General features: G+C 38.4%; 1 protein-coding gene across 1 annotated transcript; it reads left to right on the top strand.

Annotated features, from left to right (window-relative positions):
• Positions 1–1,153: 1,153 nt before the first annotated feature.
• Positions 1,154–15,576, top strand: BORA (BORA aurora kinase A activator). Its single transcript, XM_074153572.1, has 11 exons — positions 1,154–1,309; positions 2,428–2,534; positions 4,765–4,810; positions 6,396–6,477; positions 7,815–7,880; positions 8,637–8,693; positions 9,995–10,215; positions 11,551–11,704; positions 12,737–13,338; positions 13,751–13,882; positions 15,391–15,576. Exons 1-11 carry the CDS (start codon positions 1,154–1,156, stop codon positions 15,574–15,576), a joined length of 1,809 nt encoding a protein of 602 aa, XP_074009673.1.
• Positions 15,577–20,558: the final 4,982 nt, after the last annotated feature.

Below are 20,558 nucleotides of genomic sequence, written 5' to 3'. Positions count from 1 at the left end.
CTTTCGAATTTGTGCCGCGGCTCCCCTAGCGATTGGCCCGTTCGAGAGCGGGGAGGGGGGAAGGAGGAGGCCCGCCATTGGCCTGGCAGAGGAGACTGCGCGTTGTGATTGGGCAGAGCCCGGGCGAAGGCGGGGCTAGTTAAAGAGCCGCCCGGCGCGGCGGAGGCGGGAGCTGTGATCTGAGGGGAGCATGAGCGGGCGCCCCGACAGCGGCGGCCCGGTAACGGTGGCAGGTAGCTGCTGCGCTGGCCTCGGCCTCCTCGCGTCGGGAGAGCGGCTCGGTGATACCGTTTAGGGGGGAAGAGGGAGAAGGGGCTGCCCCTGTAGGGGAGTGGGGGCCGAGCCCCTGGCCGAGCGGGGATATTTCCCTGGGGCTCCCGTCCCCTTCGCTATCTCAGGCGAGAGAGCCGCTGGGATGCGGTCTGAGGGGGGTACAGTAGGTCCGCCGGCCTTTTGTCCCTGGTTTCTGTTGTGGGAGGGAGCGGCGGCACCCCTCGGGGGCTGGGGCTGGCCTCGGCCCGTTGGTAGAGGGGGAGCAGCACCGTGGGTCTCCTCAGCGGCCGGCACGGCTGCTTCCCGCCGCCTGGGGAAGGCAGGGGGCTGCCTGCAACCAGAAGCTTCTGGGGTCTGGTGTGGACAACGGCAGGCTTACCGGCAGCCCCCTCTCGCCGTTATGGCCTTCCGTTTCTCCCTCTGTCCACGGCACCCGGGGAGGTGGTCCCTGTGCCACGCTCTAGTAATGTCTCTTTATTTCTGAAGCCCTTGAGTGTCAAGCGTTTGATATACGAGCAGCCCTTCAGAAATATATTTGGCTTCATCACCGTTTGGTTTTTGCTGGTGAGGTTTTTGTTGGATTTTATTGGTGAGCTTTTTTATTGAGTTTTTTGTTTGTTTGGTGTTTTGTTGTTTTTAGGTCTCCTTTTCAGTGTTCTTTCTTGTCTCATGTTTGTAGGTTCTATTTCTTTTTAGCTTTCGTTCATATCAAGCTTATTTATCAGCTCTTTGCATGTCAGTAGGCCCACTCCTTGAAAGGGATTGATCATCTTTTCCCAAAACCTTCAGGATGACCCTAAAAAGTCAAAATTATAACAGCCTTTTTTTTTTCCCTTTGTTTTTTCTCTCCCTCTCTCTTTTCCAGGTATAGCTTAGTGTTATGGGTGACACAAAAGAAGCTAAAATGCAGATAACACCAGAAACTCCAGGACGAGTCACAATCCTGAATCCTTTCGAAAGTCCCAGTGATTATTATACTCTTCAGGAGCAGATTGTCTCTAGTCCTTCAGTCTTTAAATCAACAAACTCCTCATCTGTAAGTCTAGTCTTCAGTTGTGTAACTATACAGATGTAGTGGTAATATTTTGAAATGCATTAGCAAGTGTATTCTATTTAATGTACCTAGTGTATATACTAAGGCAAAGAGTTTGGGTGGCATTTGGTGGTTCTTCTCATTACAGGAATATGCTACCTTTAATACTAACGTCAGTTCTTACTTTCCTGATTATTTTTTTTTCATTAGCTATTAGATGTATCAGTAGATTAGCATATACCTCTTACGTGATCAAACCAGCTGAAAGTAGATAAAGGACAGTTATTGGATGTGGTGCTCTTCTCCCACTTAAAGTGGGAAAAACCCAGTTCCTCCTTACATGCTAAGCAGGCTGGATGCAAGTAAAACTTAATTACGCTTCTATTATGAACTGTTTGCATATTCACAGAATCAAGGTAATGATTTTGTGTATATATAACATTTTTTAGTTGCAAATTGCCTTTGGTTTGCAGTTGGAATTATCTGATAAGCAGAGATGATGCTTTGCTAATGAAAGTAAAAAGATTCATTTGGTAGATAATTTTTTAACAGTTATTAGAACAATATTTTGTAATTGTTAAATAAAGGGGTGAAGTTGCTTTACATCTGAACTGGGTTTTGTTGTGAACTGTGTGTGGCGTTATGAGGGAGACTTTGAGGGATGTGTGTGCGGTCGCAACTCCTAAGTCTTCTTGGAACTGTGAGGTGGAAGGAAGGCTGCTCTATTACTTGGATAACTTGGGCTAGATACGGACACTGGGCTTTCATGGAACCGCGATTTTGATTATCGCAATCTAGAAACAATTAAATTTTATCCCAAGTTCTATATCTTTAGTAGATCTGTCCTCAGAAATTGAGAAGAAATTGACAGTTTGGTTTGCAAATATTAGCTATAACCTTCCACTTTATCTTGTGAATTGATGTAATACCACTACCAGCATAAAGAAGCGTGATTGACTTACTCTTTTTTAAGCAGATCACGTAAATAGAAACTCTTTTGACTGTCTTTGACAGAAAATATTTGGAAGTTATGATTGCATTGTTCCACTGCAATTTGTTCTGTGGTTTTATTTGTATCTTTTTAGACTAGCAAGCATTAAGATATCCGTTTCTTTTTTTAGACACCAGGAAAATTTAGATGGTCTATTGATCAGCTGGCTCTAATAAATCCTGTGGAAATTGACTCGGAAGATGTTCGACGGCAGGCAATGTATTTGAGTCATGCTAGGTAACTTATCATCTGGTTTTATGCAGTTAACTTAGCTTGAATACTAGAACACTGTTCTTTTGCTTTATTGACCTTTCAACATGGCATTAAAGACTTTCTATTCAAACCTTTTAACATAGTTTTACGTGTCCCTGGTGTAGATATAATATTTAGATGAAGTTGCCTCTATGTCGCGCTCTTTTAATGTTAAGAACTGCTCATCCGCTCTGACTGCAGTTTGGAAAACAGCCAGGTAAAAGCAGTCAACGGAAGCAAGAAAATGTCTTGCCAGTGATTGTTGCCAAGCTGCCTCCTGCTCCTTGTCAAGACACAATTTATCTTCTCAGAGTGTTTCATACTGAGACCTATGAAATGTAGGCTGCTTTGGTCTTTGGGACTACTGCAGAACGGTAGAGCTAGGAAAGCCAGCTAGGTAAGCCTGTACCCTTTTTGAAAGGTATAGATTTGACTGAATGTGAAGGAGGGAAGACCAATAACCTTGCCATCTTTGAGGAGAGACAGATGGCTAGTTACTTGAAATAATGTGGGGATTGTGATCTCAACTTTTTCTTTTCGCTGAAAATAACTTTCATGGGCAAAACAAATAAGTAAGTAAAACAGGCTTGATATTCACAGGTCATCTTGAGGGATAGTCTTACACGCTGATAGTACAGAACAACGTGCCAAGTGAAGGTAGTCAAGGAAAGGCCACAATGGTGAATCTTGTAGACACTCCTATATGTTTCTCAGACACGAACTTGCACCTCATGGCATGAAGCAGCAGAGTAACAGAATAATAAAACAATCCTCCATCCTGGTTATGCCTATAGGATTTTCAAGTCCTGTTACTGAAATGAAACAGATAGAGGGCTGTTTAGGGCAAGAGTCATCTAACTATTCATAGAATGGTTTGGGTTGGAAGGGACCTTTAAAGGTCATCTAGTCCAAAACCCCCTTGCAATTAGCAGGGGCATCTTCAAGTAGATCAGGTCGCTCAGAGCCCCATCCAACCTGACCGTGAATGTTTCCAGGGATGCCACATCTACAGCCTCTTTGGGCAACCTGTTCCAGTGTTTCACCACTCTCATTGTAAAAAGTACTGTGAATTAGACCTATTGTTCTTAGTGTCTGACTGAACCTTTTTTTTTTTTTTTGAACAGGAAGAGGTATATGATCCACTATGCATAAATATTCAATGATTGTATGCTTATTTTTTTGGTACAAGTGTCTGCATAGAACTGTCACTTTAGCATCATCTAGACAAACATAGTTGAAGATGGCATGTCCAAATACTGTAGATCTATTCAAAGTCTGATTAGCATTAAAGAAAGAAGGCTGAGAGGGAAAGTTTATGTATGTATTGGGTACATGTACATGTGTTTGTGTAGCTCATTATGTCTGTTATCTGACTGATTTTTAAAATTATTCAAGGGTAATTCAGGTACACTAAGTGTGTATGAAAGTATTATGTGATTCAGCGAAGAATATGAATATTCATTTTAAAATTTTTTGAAGCTTATAAGTGACATAGTAACTGAAAGTGAGACTTGAAGTATAAATGTAGAATCTCACACATCATTTGAAGATGGCTGAAGTAACTACAATTATTTTTTATTAAACTAGGTTAAAAGCTGCATAAGGGAATGCGTTAATTGATTCAAACTGAAATACGATATTGCATCCTGTACTGAAGAAAATAATGGCAGACCAGCTATTTGATAGGGGGAACTCTGTCCTGGGAAAGTGGGCCGTGTCAGGGATTTGAGTATACAAACATTTTTATGAGTATCTTCTGTTGCCCTTTTGTTTCTTACAGCTCAGTTTTTTATTTTGCTTGATTTTGTAGTGAGATTCTTTGTAAGCCTAATCTCATGGCAACTTTAATAGTAAAATCTATTCATATGACAAGTTCAACGTAACTAAATGGATTATTTTGGAAGATCAGTTATGATTGAGTTTTCATCCAGATAAAAATACTTGCTGATACAAGGAGTAAGTAGAAGAATGTGTACTTAGTACAGATCTTTTTCAAATTAACTGAAATAACTGAGAAGTGCATTTATATTTCTAAATCTATAGTATGAGATTATTGCACATAACGGTAAAAAAACATTGTAAGATTTAGGGCCTAGTGTAATTTCATTTATAATGTTTCTCTTAAGCATCTGTAAAAGATTACATGGTTGGACATTTTTTTTTTCCAATTATGTGATGGTTCTGATAATTGAGTTGTTTTTCATTTGTTACTTAGAATTGATAAGGAGACAGAAGACAGAAGGCAAAAAGCCATTGAGGAGGTAATAAAACTTTCTGTGCTATCAAGTATTGATTTGTTTTAGCTACATACCTACAAAAAAGATGCGCATCTATTATAGGATTTCAAAACCCAGAATCCTATTATATTTTACTGGTCAGTAAGAAAGTAATTTTGTGTCCTTATCCCTTGCAGTTGTAGTTGGAATCCACATGGCCTTTTTCATCCCATCTTTTTTCACATACTGTAGGTGAAAACAGCAGATTTTGTTTCTTTCATGTTGGTTGGTTAGTGGGAATGTAGCTGTAAGATAACTCTTATAAATACTTAATTTAAGGTTAAAAATAATGATGGATTGTTTTGGATTTTACAGTAACTTTGTGTTATGTAGCTTAGTTTCTTTCATTGCATTTTTAAAAAGATAGCAGAACCTCAGTGATTTTTTTGTTTCTTCCAAAGTTTGCTTAGTTGAAGGCAAGACTGTCTTCTGGTAGCTTGTAATTCTTCCATTTTTAGTTTTATTTTTTACTGTGCATTTGTCTAGCAGAGAAGGAAAAGTCAAGTGTTTCAGATCTTCACTATAGAAATCTGCAATGTTACTTCAATTTCAATTAAAAACATAAAATAAGGCTCTGATAGACAAGTCCTCCTTAGTGTTACTGGCCTTCTTATATAGTATCATGCTGCTATCGGTTTCTGTCTCTATAAACAAAAAATGTTTTATGATTCTGTAAAGGTGCTATGTAGTTGATCCGCAGCAAGAATACTCTGTTGTTCTAAATCTGCATTAAAAAGGATATTTCTTCTTTGTGAGGCATAAGCTAATGGATTACGCAGCTGAACAGCTTGAAACCACGTCTCTGATAAAAATTATGCCTTTAATAGCTGGGTGTCTCAAGCTGAGTTGTTTTCATTTGCTTTGAGTCTTGCTTTTATTGTGAGAACAGGGTTTGCTACGTATTTCTTGAAGCTGTGTAATAGTGTTAATCTAAGCATCAGTGTGTTTTAGAGCACAGCTGTGACAGTAGATAAAGTTTCTGGTTCAAAGAAAAAGACTGAAGTAGCAGTACTCATAAATGTTTCACTACTAACCAGTTTAGCCAAAGACACTAATAATATTGCCAAAAAGCCTTGGTGGTTCGCTTCTTTTGCTGTTCCTGCAGTCTCTTTAGCACTTGTGCAAAATAGCTCAGTTGTCAAAATACAACAATTTAACAAGCTGAAAATTTGGAAAGAATAATGTTAAACTAGTGTGCAGTAAGTATGGTAGAGACAATTCAAATTTTTAAATGAGTAATTACTGTTAAATGAAAGTTTCCTGCAATCTTCACTCTGTAGACTTGGAAGATCTGAGGTGGCATGTGTCATAAAGAACAGGAAGTCTTCTTCAAACCAAATTGGTTTTTCTTTAACCTCTCATTAACCTGAAATAATGAAATATGTTGTAGGTATAAGGGATAACTGTATATGTTTTGGGGAACGAAGAGTTAAAATTCTTAAAATACAGATCTGTGAGTAGAAAAAGGTATGACAAAATTTTTTTCTTGTTCAGGGTAGTAATCTAAATCTAAGTTGAGAGTCTCCAATTTTTAAAAGTGCTAAGATGGTTTGTTTCTATTCTACTCTAGTTTTTCACAAAAAGACTCATAGTTCCTTCTCCTTGGACTGAACATGAAGGCAAACAAGTTTCTCAGTTTAATTCAACTAAATGTAAGTTACTTTTGTGTCTCTGTCCAAAATTATCTAGTTTTTGGAGTAATTATCAAGCATAATTTTTTTTTAACCTCAATTTAAATTTTAAGAGCCGATGATACAACATGGCACAACTGATAGATTTTTAGCTGTTGTCTCCGAGTGCTTTGTTTAAAAATAATTTATTAATCCAGTATCTTCCATTATATTTTCCTTTTTGTTATTTTTGGTTCTTGTTCTTAATTTTTTTTCCTTTCATAACCTGTTTTCAACCAGTTTAATCTACACGCGCAGCTTTGCTGTGTTAATACTGGTAATAGCCAAGTCTTCAACCTGCTCTAGTGGAGGTGTCCCTGCCCATGGCAGGGGGATTGGAACTAGATGATCTTTAAGGTCCCTTCCAACTCTAGCCGTTCTATGATTCTACTTCACTCTTTTCTTCTGATACCTGCATGTCTGACTTACTCTGACTGCTTTTCTGCCAATATAAGTAAATAGGAAACTGAGTTCCATATTTTTCTACCCTTACTTGCTATGTAAATTCCTGTTGTCCTCTTAGTGTCCTGCCAGCTCACTGTCCCTGAGTGTACGGTTGTGGTTTTTCTAAGTTTATTTAATGTGTGCTATTACTAGGTTTTATTATCGATGCTGTTGTCATTATAGTTTACATATAACCAACAGGATACATAGTAAATGGTTTACAAGCTGGACAAATGTCAGCTATAAAGTAATGTTTGCATTCAGTATTGTTTGGTAGGAAATTCTTAAATAAGTGTTTGGGAATTTTTGCAATATTTGGAAGAGGCTAAACTCAAATTTTTTTGTCAAGGAGATGCAGTTTGTAGACAGTGTATTTTTAATCGTCAATTGTAAGGTTTCCACTTCTTAAGTAGATAATATAAACCACAATCCTAGACCAGGGAAAGAAAGTGGTGAAAGAAAATGATCTAATGTGTTCCTTGGCTGTATAAAAAGGGTGAGGTGGTAGATTCTCCATCTTTGTCTTCAAGTCCAGTCTGCATGATTTTCTGGAGATGTGTTTTACTTGAACACAGCCTGTTTGGCTAAGCATAAACTGAGTTTGTTTTAAATCTCTGTAATGTAGAGGAGGCTGCAGGAGACAAAGATTTGGGCAAAGTTGATACTACTTCACTTAGCTTTTTTTGAACAGAAAGGTGTTGAAATTCTCTTAACCAGCTGTAATGGTAACCTTTCTTCAGCACTCCTTTCTAATCTCTTCCCAACTGATGCAGAAACTTTGTTAAGTTGTAATAAATAGTCTAACTTACTGCTGCTGGGTTTCAAAACTGTATATGCAATGCATGCTTAAATTCAAGTTCTTGTCTGTTTTACAGCCATAGATCTAAATAACATTTCTCCAATTGGAAGACAGCTAACTTTGCAGCCTGGGAAAAGCAATGGTGGGTAAAAGGCAATGTCTGAAATTACAGGCTTTCTCTGAGGCAAAAGAACCTATTTTTAAATGGCTATTTAATTGCAAAGGGGAATGATTGTTTTGTCAATATTCCTGTAGAAAATATTTTTCTTGAACTGTATGGTACTATTAATTTTAATATTCATTTCTCATAGTAATTTAATTCTATTATACTCTTTCATATATTTTTCTGAAGTAAAAACTGAAGTTCTCTGTAGACTGTAGAGTGCACTTTTTCCAACTCAACGTATGCACTTCTTCTGACTTAAACAGTGAATATAAGCCTCAGGTTTACGGGTAAATTATGGTTTCAAGAAACTTTTAATGTGTTGGATTGTTTTGGGTTAGAAGATCTTGATTATTTCCTCTGCCAAATAAATAGCAGAAATCTTAAGATGTCTTTTAAACTGCTTCTTTTTAGATAAATAGGCAGTAGTTTCCCCCAGGACGTTTTGATATTCTCCCACTTCCTTTTGAATCCTTCCTTTCTTCAGAGACCTGTCTTCTCAGTTAAGAATACCTCTCTAGAGGCTTTTGTGTTACAAGCCTTGGTTTTTTTTATCTCTGGGCCCGAGTGTGCTGCATATAATGTTGTCAAATCACAATCCTAGCTTTAATTAACACTTATTGCAACTGTAACTTAAATAGCTCAACTGCAGTGCAATTTGAAAGTGAATTTTTGTTTCTGTAGTTTTAGTAAAAGATCACTGTAAGCTAATTTTGTTGGTTTTATTCATTGCAGCTGCTTGTCAGACAGTACTGTCTTTGCCGGTGGATTTTAATTTAGAGAAAATACTAGGTATGTCATGTAATATCTAAATTTCATTATGAATGTTTAAATAGAAAACTTGGGTTTGTGTTGTTTGCTGTTTTTTGTTCTATGAAATATTGGAAGCCTAATAGATGAATGAAACTTCTAAGTATGTGTTCTAAATTAGACAGTTATTGTGTGTTCTGTGGGCCATCTGACTTAAATACATGATTTGAATGTAGAGATAAAGATAAAAGAGGAGGGATTTGGAGGACAGTTGGAATCAAATCAACAGTTCTGAATGCCTAAGAGGTAGTAAGCAGAAGACTGCCCCATGCCTCCCGCAAACAGAGCAGTTACTTTAACTTAGCAGAGCTGTTTGTCTCTACAGGTTGCTGGCCACATGGCTCATAGCCCAACCTTGCCTTGAGCAAAGCTAAGCTATAATTCTGTGCCTTTAATTTAACTGAAGCCGTGGTGGTGACTGGAACTTGTGTGGTGGCAAAAAAACCGTGACAGCTGAGTGATGACAGCAAGAGGCAAATTAACTGATTGTAACTGCTCTATCAAGCAATTGCTGCCAGCTTGACAGGCAGGGAGGCTGGAAAGGCCTGTTGTTACATCTCATACGTGGGAGTAGTGGGTACATCTGGCGCAGAGGTTTTTAGTTGTGTGCTCCTATCCCAGTATGGAAGTTCACAACCCTGATTGTGGGCCATCAAAATTAAAACAGAAAAACAAAGCCATATCTGTTGCTTTTGTGTTTCATCTTAACAAATGCTTCCATCAATGCATAGTTTGTAAATTCATGAAAAATTTCTTCTACAAGGAATATCCAATTAGAATAGAGCAAGAGCAAAAAACTAAAATAAACTCAGTGTATTTTAATGGGTCTTTGTTAATATCTGTATGCTTTGACTTAGAATTTAATCTGGTTCACCTTTGGATTTATCACAATGACCATCCAAAGCATATGGGAGACCTCAAAAAGGGTCTAGTTTCGCTTGGGTAGTACAATAACCCCTTTTTTCACAACTCAGATGTGAAGAACAATGCAATTTGGGGAAAAGGCCAGTAAATAGATGCTAGCCAATGTTTACATTTTTTTTTTTAAAATGCAGACTTTAGTATTAAAGGATGATGGGCACAAGTGGAACCTTAGTAGACAGAGTGGACTTCTTGTAATTATATAAGTGATCCTTTGGGATAGGTGCCTGAAATATATTAGTTACTTGCTGGTTTGGTAAATTGGATTAAATGTTTTAATTTAGTTCTATGTGTCTTTGTAATGGAAGATATTTCATTTTCCTGCATTCTTATTGGACATTGCTTCTCCCCTGCATTTCTAGGTGAATATTTTAGAACGGATGAATTTGCAGATCAGTCTCAGGAAAATCTGAGCTCTTCATCACTCAGAAGAAAGTTGTTTTTAGAAGAAAATGGGAGTGTATCTGAGTGTTTGTCCCCTTCCCTGCATAGCCCATGCAGTAGCGGGAGCGCACTTGGAGTGCTTTGTTCAATAGACATATCTCCAGTCCGGTGCAGAAGCCCCCTAGAGACATCCAGTTCAGTGAGTAGCCTGTTTTGGGGGCTGGATGGGATGTGACTTAACCTGACACAAGAGTAGTTCTTAGATCAGGCTGTACCAATTCTGTGTTCTAACTGACTTCACAAGATGAACAACCATGTTTTTAATAAGCTACAACTGCTTTATGAGAGAATAGGTGTTACACCAAAGGGTTGGTTTGGTTTTTGTGTTTTTTTTTCAAATTCCAAATTCAGAAAAAAAAAAAGAACAAAAAACATCTTGAAGGAACATATTACTGACTTTTTATTACATCAAATTATTAGGTTTTACTGCTCTTCTTTTGTACAGAAGGAATTATGCTTTAATTTTATGTTATGAAAAGAAGTAGGAATTGATACCTATACAAGACTTGCTGAAAGCATGTTGAAAACTTTTTTTTTTTTCATAAAATGTGTATACAAGAAAGCAGCCTGTTTAAATGCATGAACTGCTGTCTAAAATATTAGTTGATATGAAGAGGTGATACAATTATTTCCCTTTTAGCTGATAAATTCATTTATGGTGGAAGAAATTATTTGTGGATCTCTGCAGTGCTAAATACGCTGCTTTCCTTTCAATAGAGATTTCAGATGAATAGACATTTATTACAACACAGAACATAATGTCTGTTTTTTTAAATTAAGCAAGTTGAATCTTATTTCCAGGTGGACATAGCACAGCTTAACTGGGTTAGGTGGTACGGTTATGTCTGTTTGGCGGCTGAAGTGTGTGGGGAAAAAAACTACCCCAACAAGAGGGTGGCTTCAAAAAAAATAAATATAGTCTTCACTATGGTAACCTAGTAAAGAATTCCTACAACATAATTATACGGCTAGAAGTGACTTTTCTTTTTGCACCATACTCTTAAGCAAGATCCCAACTACTATTCTCTTTTCTGAAGGAAAAGTATTGCGTCTCCTGCTGAGTTAAATAATTCGGATAATATGGATTGTATTAAAATATAAATAGTGGCTGGCTTTCATCTGCATTGGTATAAGTAAGAAATTGAAATTAAATACTTGACTATATACACAGATATCATTAATTCTCTGTTTGGGCTTCTCATAGTTCTTAAATATAACGCATATTATAGGCTTAGTTGGTATTATGCCACAGTTTGAGTCCGTTGCTCTTTTCCTACGTGGAGGTATAAAGTCCAAGTGAAGAGCTGCAAGTGGAATATTTAAGCCAAACTAATGATAGAAATTGTCATTGTACAGGATTAGTTTTCCTCAGTGCTGCCATATTAAGCTTTTTAGTTTCAGCACTTTTTATATATATGTATTAGTCAAAGTGTACATTATGAAAATATGCTGGTTTTTTTTTTTTTAACTGAAGGGTCAGTTTTCTTCAAGTCCTATTCAGGGAGGAGCAAGGGCTTATAGTCTGGGAAGCATAACCAGTCCCACCTTTGCAGAGGGGTCTCCTGCACATAATGGTTCTCCTACTTTTTCACCGATTGCTTTTCACATAAGGAAGACACCACTGTCAGGTATGGTTTAATTGTATATGTATCATTCTTTTGTGATTTATATATTTTTATCATAAGATCTGCTGAATTTTTACTGGAACTTGTTTCTGTTTGGAGATGAGTTAATGTGCTTGGCAGACCAGCAGTCTCCTCCTATACGACACGTTTACTGTTAAGCAGTGGAATATCTTAGTGAAGTGTATTTGCTTGCAAAAAATCAACTATGGAAAATATTTTAGAAGAAGGAATTGAGACCTCATAGGAATGAAAAAAAAAAAAAAAGACAATCTAGTGTGAGGAGGGGTTTTAAAGCCATATGTCTGAACTAAGTCAGGTCACAATTCTCATTGGGCCTGACCTGAAGCATTTTAATTGGACAAAGAACGTTCAGCTTGAGTTTTCAAATTATGTGATTGTGAAGATTATTTGATATGCAGCTGGCTAGTGAAGATCTCAGGAACATTTTGTGTCCTCGTTGTTCTGGAAAATGTCAGTATTTCATGTTTCGTCCGTTACCTGGTGAGACTTAATGCCATGTTTATACAAGATTTTGCTCTCATGAGCTTTGTGGTATTTCAACACCAATATATGTGGAGATTGTATAAATGTTTTTTCACTTACTGATTTTCCTGAGAAATTTATTTCTGCCCCAAATTTTTTAAACGCCTATAGAATATGTGTATTGATACTACTTCAGAAAAAAGCCACAGAACCAGCCTTTGCACGTTTTCCTTTAAACACTGTGTATTATTGACACTTGAAAACGCAAGGCCTCCAATACAGCAAACCTCGTCATAGGAAACAAGTTAGGTGGTAAAAATGGGATAAAATTTTGCCTTTACTATGATAGTTTCCATGTGCTGGTGCTTTGTTTTTTGGTTTTGGGGTTTTGTTTGGTTGGTTTGTTTTTTTTAAGAAGGCCATTGGAGCTGGGGACAGTGGTCAGTGAAATACTATATGGTTGGCTATAGTTACTCAAACGACTGCAGGGCTTTGAGGATGATGACTTTAACCCCACCTGATATCTGATAGAATAACTTTTGTTTTTCACAGACCAAAGGAAATTTACGTTTCGCTCTCCAGATATTCCTTCTTCCTCAAACAGAATGACACCCCCAAGTACAAGAAGTCCTTATATAGATGGCTGTTCTCCGATTAAAAATTGTTCTCCTATGAGGCTTGGAGCATGTAGAGGAACTGCCCAGTATCAGACTTCTGTCATTAGAATACCAATTGCTGTTGAGAATCACGGTGAGGATGAGGAAGACAAGGAGAATGTTTCTCCAGCAGAAGCTCGGTTCCCAGAAATGGATAACAGAATAAACTTATGCCAGCAAGACGGTGACACTTTCGCACGTGGCACCCGTCTTGTGGTAGCAACTGTGTCTATTGCACCAGATCACTCAGAAGCTTGTCATCAAAGGTTGTCATCATTTCGGGATATAGAAGGCTCAAAGGAAAATAATACTGTAGATATGGCTGATGCAGCTGAAGTGTCAGAGGAAAACACTTGGATAAAAGAAGCAATTGGCAATAGCAACGCACCGATGACCAGCTTTATGACGGGGATTACTTTCAGTATTGAGAGCTCTCGCATGTGCATGTCACCTCTTGCAGAAAGTAGCGCAATTCCTTGTGACAACAGCAGTATTCAGGTAAAATCCTTTTTTTTTTTTTTTTTCTCTGTAAAACAGAGCTTGCCATATTAACTTTTAATATGTATACCATTCTGGAAGTAATTGCCTATTTTCTCTTATTGGATGTGGCATGCGGGTGGTAGTGTGACTTCTATTCCTTCCCACCCTATCCTCTTTTTCCTCTCTCAGTGGAGTTAGCGTAGCAATTATAAATTATTTATATGTTACTAAGTACCGTAATACATTTAACCCAAACTAATTCTGACAGACCTCTTTACTGTTTGCTTTTGTTATTAACTGATGGTAGTTGGTTTGTTGGATTAAGTTCTGCAAAATGCAAATCATATCAAATGATTTATGAAAGAAATTAATCTGAATTTATTGGCAATAAATTGCAGTACATTTTTAAAGCCCTTCTTCTTGATTTCAGGTGGACAGTGGTTATAATACACAGACTTGTGGAAGCAGCATTATGGATACAGCGGGGGCTGAGACCAATTGCAGAGAAAATGATGTGAATACTAACGTGTTTCACAGTAAATCTCAGCTTCTTAGAACAAAGGTAGGAGTTTAATTGTGATACCAAAGCGATAGGCTTCCCATCTAAAGCATCCATTGCCTATTTTATTCAGTTTCAGGGAGCCTGAGCGGGGACCCTGTCAGGTGATAATAGCATGTTAATGTAGCATCATTTCAAGTATTATGTTGAAAGCAAGGACTAAATGCAGGACAATTATTTTAAGCTGGGAATAAAAAAAATTAATGTCTTCTATGACAAAGCCAAAGATAGTTTCAGAGGAAACAAATATGTGCGTAAGGAGGTAATTGTGAGGATGCTCATGGCTTCTGATGTATCGTAGTCTGTCTCCTGTTTTTGTTTCTGTTGTTCTTGCTGTTTTTTTTATTGCTAAGTTTTTAAATGTGTGCCTGTGAAGAAGAACATTTTTTGGGAAAAATTATCCGCCGCTGCTTTTCATAAACTAGGCTCAAGTTTTCTGGACTGTTTCTGGCATGCTCACTCGGTGGGAAACTTTCTGCTTGGGTACAGTCTTCTGATTACAAGCCCTTTGATGACCTATCTTAAAATCTAAACAAACTATGACAGGCGATACCTATCTAGCAAAACTCCCGAGCTCTTAATCGTGTGACTAAGGAGTTCTTGTAGAGAATGGGAAGCAAGGGTATTTCTTTGGAGGAGAGAGCAAAGATCATCTCCGCTCACTTAGTAATTATGGTCGTACGGTCTTATAAATTTAATGGTTTATGATCTACTATTTAGTGTCATTTACAATCTGAAGGGGCGACAGTACTGGCCAGTAGTACCAGATAAAAAGACTCAAGTAAGCCCATTCAGCTCTGACTTCATCTCTGTATCTGACATGCTAATAGCCACTTCTCTGCCAAGGTAAAGAGTAGATTGATGGTGTCTTACAGACTGTTGACATCAAATTTGGAACTCTACTCATCTAAGATTAGGGTAGCTGTGCCCTTACAGGAAGAATAGATGGTTATTTGATCTTTAACTTCTAAAAATACCCATCTGCTCTGAGGTCTTGCCTCAGTCACTCTGTTGGACATGGATTATACATGTGAATGTATTCATCAGAATTAATTGTCTAATACCAGACTTGCTCTAGAGACTCAGCAGTCTCATGCAGTTGTCTTCTCCCACGGCTAGTCTTTCGGTTGCTAGATCCCAGCTAAGCCCAATTTTGCATTTTGGATTAGTATTTAAGTGTGGAGATGTTAAGTACTTCATTCAACCCTCACAACAGAGAACCCACAGAGAATGAAAAGAAAAAAGGATGGATGTTGCTGGCTGAAAGAATCTGGTCCGGCTCATTCAGAGCTTGAGTGCTCTGAAAAGAGATTCTTACTGACAACACATTTGAAAGATTTGTGCAGAGAAAGCATTATGTTTAATTTTATTTCCATTTCAGAAGTGGGCAGATGGGAGGCTAAGGTACAAATTGCAACTTGAAATTTTCAGACAGTGAGTTTGGATCTTGTTTCTATTGGGGAATTTTTGTGAAAATGGTTTTAAAATTAACTTTTCTTTATTAAATCTAGGAGTGTTCTGTTTTAAAGCATAAGGACAATCAGTTGCTGAGAGCAAAATCTCCAGAGAAGCAATCCTGTTTCCAAAAAGCAGAAACACATAGTACAGTATTTGGTCAAAATGCAACTTGCAACATTTCTGCCTGGAAACATAAAAAAGAAAATCAAGTTCAGGGATTTCACAAAAATGGTATGTAGCTTTCTGATGGAGAACTTGAATTGTCTTGTCTAATAAATCTTTATATAGATCACCTCAATTACCTGGACTATACATACTATTTTGCTTTTTTAATGCAAGTGTAATAAATTGTTTGGTATATATTAAGGGAGTTTTTAAATAATGTGGGGTTTTTCAGGTCTTATTAACTGATTTATTGGTGGTATTAAATGTTCCTTTGAAAATTAAGGCGGCTAGACTTGGTGCAGAAAAAATACGGTGCTTTTTCAGAATTGCCTTCCTTCTGTGATCAGGGTGGATTCCATGAGGAGGCTTGTTTTGAAAGTTTGGCTGTAACTTCAGCTTCAAGAGGAATATTTCAGGCAGACGGAGCAAACCTAGGTAACTTGCATAGGAGCTAACGTAACTGCAAAAACACCTACTTTTTAAGACAGAACTAAAAGCATGAGGGAGAGAGAAAGGAAAGGAATGTTAGTTTTGATTGGGTTTGCTTTTTGCCCCATGAGATTTATCGTGTGGCTTCAGGAATACTAGCGCTGGTCCAAGAAGACTAGACAGAGATGAGCTGCTGGGTGGGTATGTGACGAGAGTAGGGCTGGGGAAACCAGAGAGGAGTGAGCATCTCCCCAGTATCAGTCTAAAGTAACAGTGATAAAACTCAGCTGTGACTTTCACGAGGAAAGAGTAAAACTAGTGTTCCGGAAATGGGTCCCTGGAACGTGTCTATGATTAATAGTAGACTGCGAATTGTTAAAAATGGGTGCTTTGATTTTAATACCGGCCTAGTCCTTTTAATTAAGTTTTCCCTGTGAACAGTTGCATGAAAACTCCATTCCAGTTATGGAAATGATGTACTTTTCAATAGTTTAAAAAAAAAAAAAGTTCAATTCTCTTAGAAAGAAAATAAGCTGTAAGTCAGAAGAATCCCTTTAGTAATTTTTTGATCACTTTTTTTCCTTGGTTTGACAGAAATCAAGGGAAAGGACAAGTGATTGAAATCTCTTAATAGGAAAATTGAATCTCTTTCCCCTAAACAGCCCTTAAAACTGTATATACTGAAGTAAGATGTACTATTGGTTACTTTAAAATTAAATGATAGTGATGTTGTTACTTTAGGAATTGTATTAGCACTAATGTTGATCACCTGACTCCACCAGTGTTTCCTAAGGGCACTTGTGTCCAACTTGACGCTCCGATACCCTTTTGAAGGAACATAAGAAGGTGCAATAAGGTTAATTGGTCTCAGTACCTCATTAAGAGAATGGTGCAGCCTTTCTTCTATAAAACCATTATGCTTTTACTTCCCTCTTATGTTTAATTCCCAATACTATTATGTCTGCTTACAGAAATTACCAAAATACTTATATAAAAATTTGGAAATATAATTAATTTTTGCATGCCAGTTACTGCAAAAAGTATTAATATAAACAAACTCTTGATACTTTCAAGAAAACCATTAATGAACAAAAGTAATGGAATGAGGGCCCGGAAGCCCAGAACTCCCTTTGCCTGATCAAATCAGATTTGCTTAAATTTGATGGGATTTGTTTAAAAGAACCCATACGGTAATAATGTAGCCCTGGTCATTAAGGAGGAAAGAAGAAATAAGGGAAATACTTGAGATTTCAGGGCTCTGTGTTCGTAGAGCTCTGAAGTAAACTTTGTTGGATTCATGGAAAAGGAAAGTCCATTCCAGTACGCGCTCCAGGTGAAGCAGGGATTTCTCTGCAAGTTCAGCTCCCTGTTGCGTCCGTCCCCCCCTGTACCCCCCCCCCCCCGCACACTTTGGCTTGTACCGACGCCACAGCCCGTGGCTGACGAGTAGCTGTTGGCACACTGAGCCTCAAGGAGTTGGTCAGACCTAAAGTTGAGGGCAACTGACAGTATTTTTTTTTTTATTATTATTATTTTTTTAAAAAACTCTCAAAAGGGGAGGTATAAAAGGAATTGCTTAGCATTAAAAAGTGATGCGTTAGACCTGAGACTTACGTGCAAGTGATGTGTGATTAGACCAGTTCTGGAAATACTTGTATTAATTCCCCAGTGAAGGCTTTCTGAAAAATATACTTAGAAGGGAACTTCTGTGCCGTCAATAAAGCATCGTTTGGTTTTAGTTCTCACATTGCAAAAATAGTAATAGAAAAAAATTCCTTTAGATTTCTAACCAGCAAACGTGTCATGCATTATTTTTACTTCCGTAGTAATTTAATCAGTATTTTTGTAAAGCATATCGGATAGACAGTAATTGAACCTAACATCCCGAATTATCTATTCCATGGTCTTGAAACGGTGCCCTAGTAAAAGCTGGAAATACACTGAATTTTAGAATGAACTTAGACTTGTGGAAAAAGAATTTATTGAATAGAGCCTTCAAAATGTTCTTGGCTTCACCTTGTAAGGTCTGTAGCTCAAAAGCAAGATGCAACTTGTCTGAGATTTAAAAGTTAGTTATGACCTGTTGCGTCTTTTCTGTTTCTCATGATAATTCTCTTTAACAATAATCAACTGAAAGGGTGAATTTCAGATTTCCAGCCTGTACAAAGGATTTATTTTTGCAGGTGTGATTACTAAAACTGGTAGTAATGTTAGTGTGAAGAGGAAGATGAGAAGGAGGGTGGTCCAACTTATGATCCGTTTCTGAACTGTTTGGAATGATATGTATAATTAAGATTATTTTTTTTAATAAAAATTTTTGATTCTTTACAGTGGTATGTTCAGTGATCAGAGGCTTTCCAAGTATTCACAAATATAAAAAGCAATCACTAAAATATTTACTTGCACCCTGTATAAATATTTTCTTAAAGGTTAAGAAAAAGTAACGGCAGAAATGGGTGAATGTGAGAAGTAATTCAGGATCCCCCTCAAATAAATCGCCTGTATTTTCTATCCTGTTTTATAGTCTTCGATTAGATGGGAATTATTTATTTTATGAAAACGTGTGTATTTTTTATTATGTTTTTATAATTGTTTTGTAGAAGCAGCCTACTGTGCAAATTATTGTGGAAATCATTTCACCATTCTGTTTCTCCAGTTGTACTTAACACGTTGGTTGGCACGCGTTGCACAAAACGGTCGTTGTTTACATTAAATTAATTTCAGTAGTCGTAACGAGAGTCCTTTAAAGTGTATAATTGTAAATGGAGTAATGAAACAGAATAAAGACATCTCTTTCATACCTAGGTTGTTTGTATTCTATCTTTCGGCTACGATTTGCAGCATCTTTCGTTTCAGCGCTGCCTGTAAGACGCGATACCTGTGTAGCGTTTGGGTGAAGAGAGGAAGGAGATCAGGCAAGGAGCTTGGCAAGCTTTTCTTCTCATACGTACAGTTAAAGAATAGGCTCAGTTACTATAATATAATCATTATAATTATGAATTAAAAGTGTAGTACCACTTACAGATCCAGTGCTCTGCACATCTTTCTTGAAATGTAAGTTTTAAAGTTTCCAAACGAGCCTTTTAGAATAGTGGTGACAGGATTGAAATGTCTCGTTCGTGGGGTGTGGGCTTTTTCTGTTGCAATCAGTTAAAAAAAGTGTTAATTGTCTCCTTTTAATGCCTTTTATATATATGCAGCAATTGAGAACACGGACTCTGCCGGAGAGTGAAGCGAAGATGTTTATTATAAGATTCAGGTGCTTTTATAGCCTGTTGCCACAAGTCAGTAATTGTTCACTGTTCATGCATCCTGCGTAAGTTTGCTACAAAGCACAAAGAGACAGCTCTCTTAAGAGACAGTTCTCTATTCACAGTTCTCTCGGAGATGTTTCCTTCTCAAGAGATTATACGCTATCTATCTGCTGACTTTACTCTTCCCACGGTTTCTTGCTGACCAGCATGAGAATGTCCTCTGAGCTGTTGTCAGGGTCCACAGTCTCGTCTGAGGGGTCTGTTTCCTGCTCCACGTATATATCTATACACTTCATAAATTACAGAGTCACAGAATGATATGGAGTTGGAAGGGACCTCTGGAGATCATCTAGTCCAGCCCACCTGCCCAAGCAGGGCCACCTACAGCAGGTTGCACAGGAACGTGTCCAGGTGGGTTTTGAATGTCTCCAGAGAGGGAGACTCCACCACCTCTCTGGGCAGCCTGTTTCAGTGCTCTGCCACCCTCAAAGTGAAGAAGTTCCTCCTTGTGTTTAGATGGAACTTCCTGTGTTCAAGTTTGTGCCTGTTTCCTCCTGTCCTGTCACTGGGCACCACTGAAAAAAGACTGGCCCCATCCCCTTGACACCCACCCTTTAAGTATTTATAGGTGTTGATCAGATCCCCCCTCAGTCTTCTCTTTTCCAAACTAAAAAGACCCAAGTCCCTCAGCTTCTCCTCATAAGGGAGATGTTCCAGGCCCCTAATCATCTTTGTAGTCCTCTGCTGTACCCTCTCCAGCAGTTCCCTGTCCTTCTTGAACTGGGGAGCCCAGAACTGGACACAGTACTCCAGATGGGGCCTCACCAGGGCAGAGCAGAGGGGGAGGATAACCTCCCTCGACCTTCTGGTCACACTCTTCCTGGTGCACCCCAGGATGCCATTGGCCTTCTTGGCCACAAGGGCACATTGCTGGCTCACGGTCATCCTGTTGTCCACGAAGACTCCCAGGTCTTTTTTTCAGAGCTGCTCTCCAGCAGGTCAGCCCCCAACCTGTACTGGTGCATGGGGTTATTCCTCCCTAGAGGAATCCGATCCAGTCCTTTACAATGACAGCATCCAGGGAGCTGAGTAAATAGGCCCAAGTGGCCACCACGTATTGATCACCTGTGACCCACTGATTACTCAGAGAAGCCACTGAGAAGTGACTCGTATAGAAGTCTGCGAGCTGTAACTCTTTCAAAGACCTCTGAGGAACACCTGTAGTACCTGGGATTGCAGTTTCTTGGCTTCAAGAGCTAGGAATTGGCATCAGCAGACCTTGTCTATGCAAACTACTCTAATCCCAGGCACTTTGGAAGATTTTTACGGAAATGAACTTGCAGATTTCAACAGCGGCTGCCACCTCAAAGTCC

Source organism: Numenius arquata, chromosome 1, assembly GCF_964106895.1.
Source record: "Numenius arquata chromosome 1, bNumArq3.hap1.1, whole genome shotgun sequence".
Lineage (NCBI taxonomy): Eukaryota > Metazoa > Chordata > Aves > Charadriiformes > Scolopacidae > Numenius > Numenius arquata.
The sequence above is the reverse complement of the archived record's forward strand: the minus strand, read 5'-3'. Positions and strand labels throughout refer to the sequence as shown.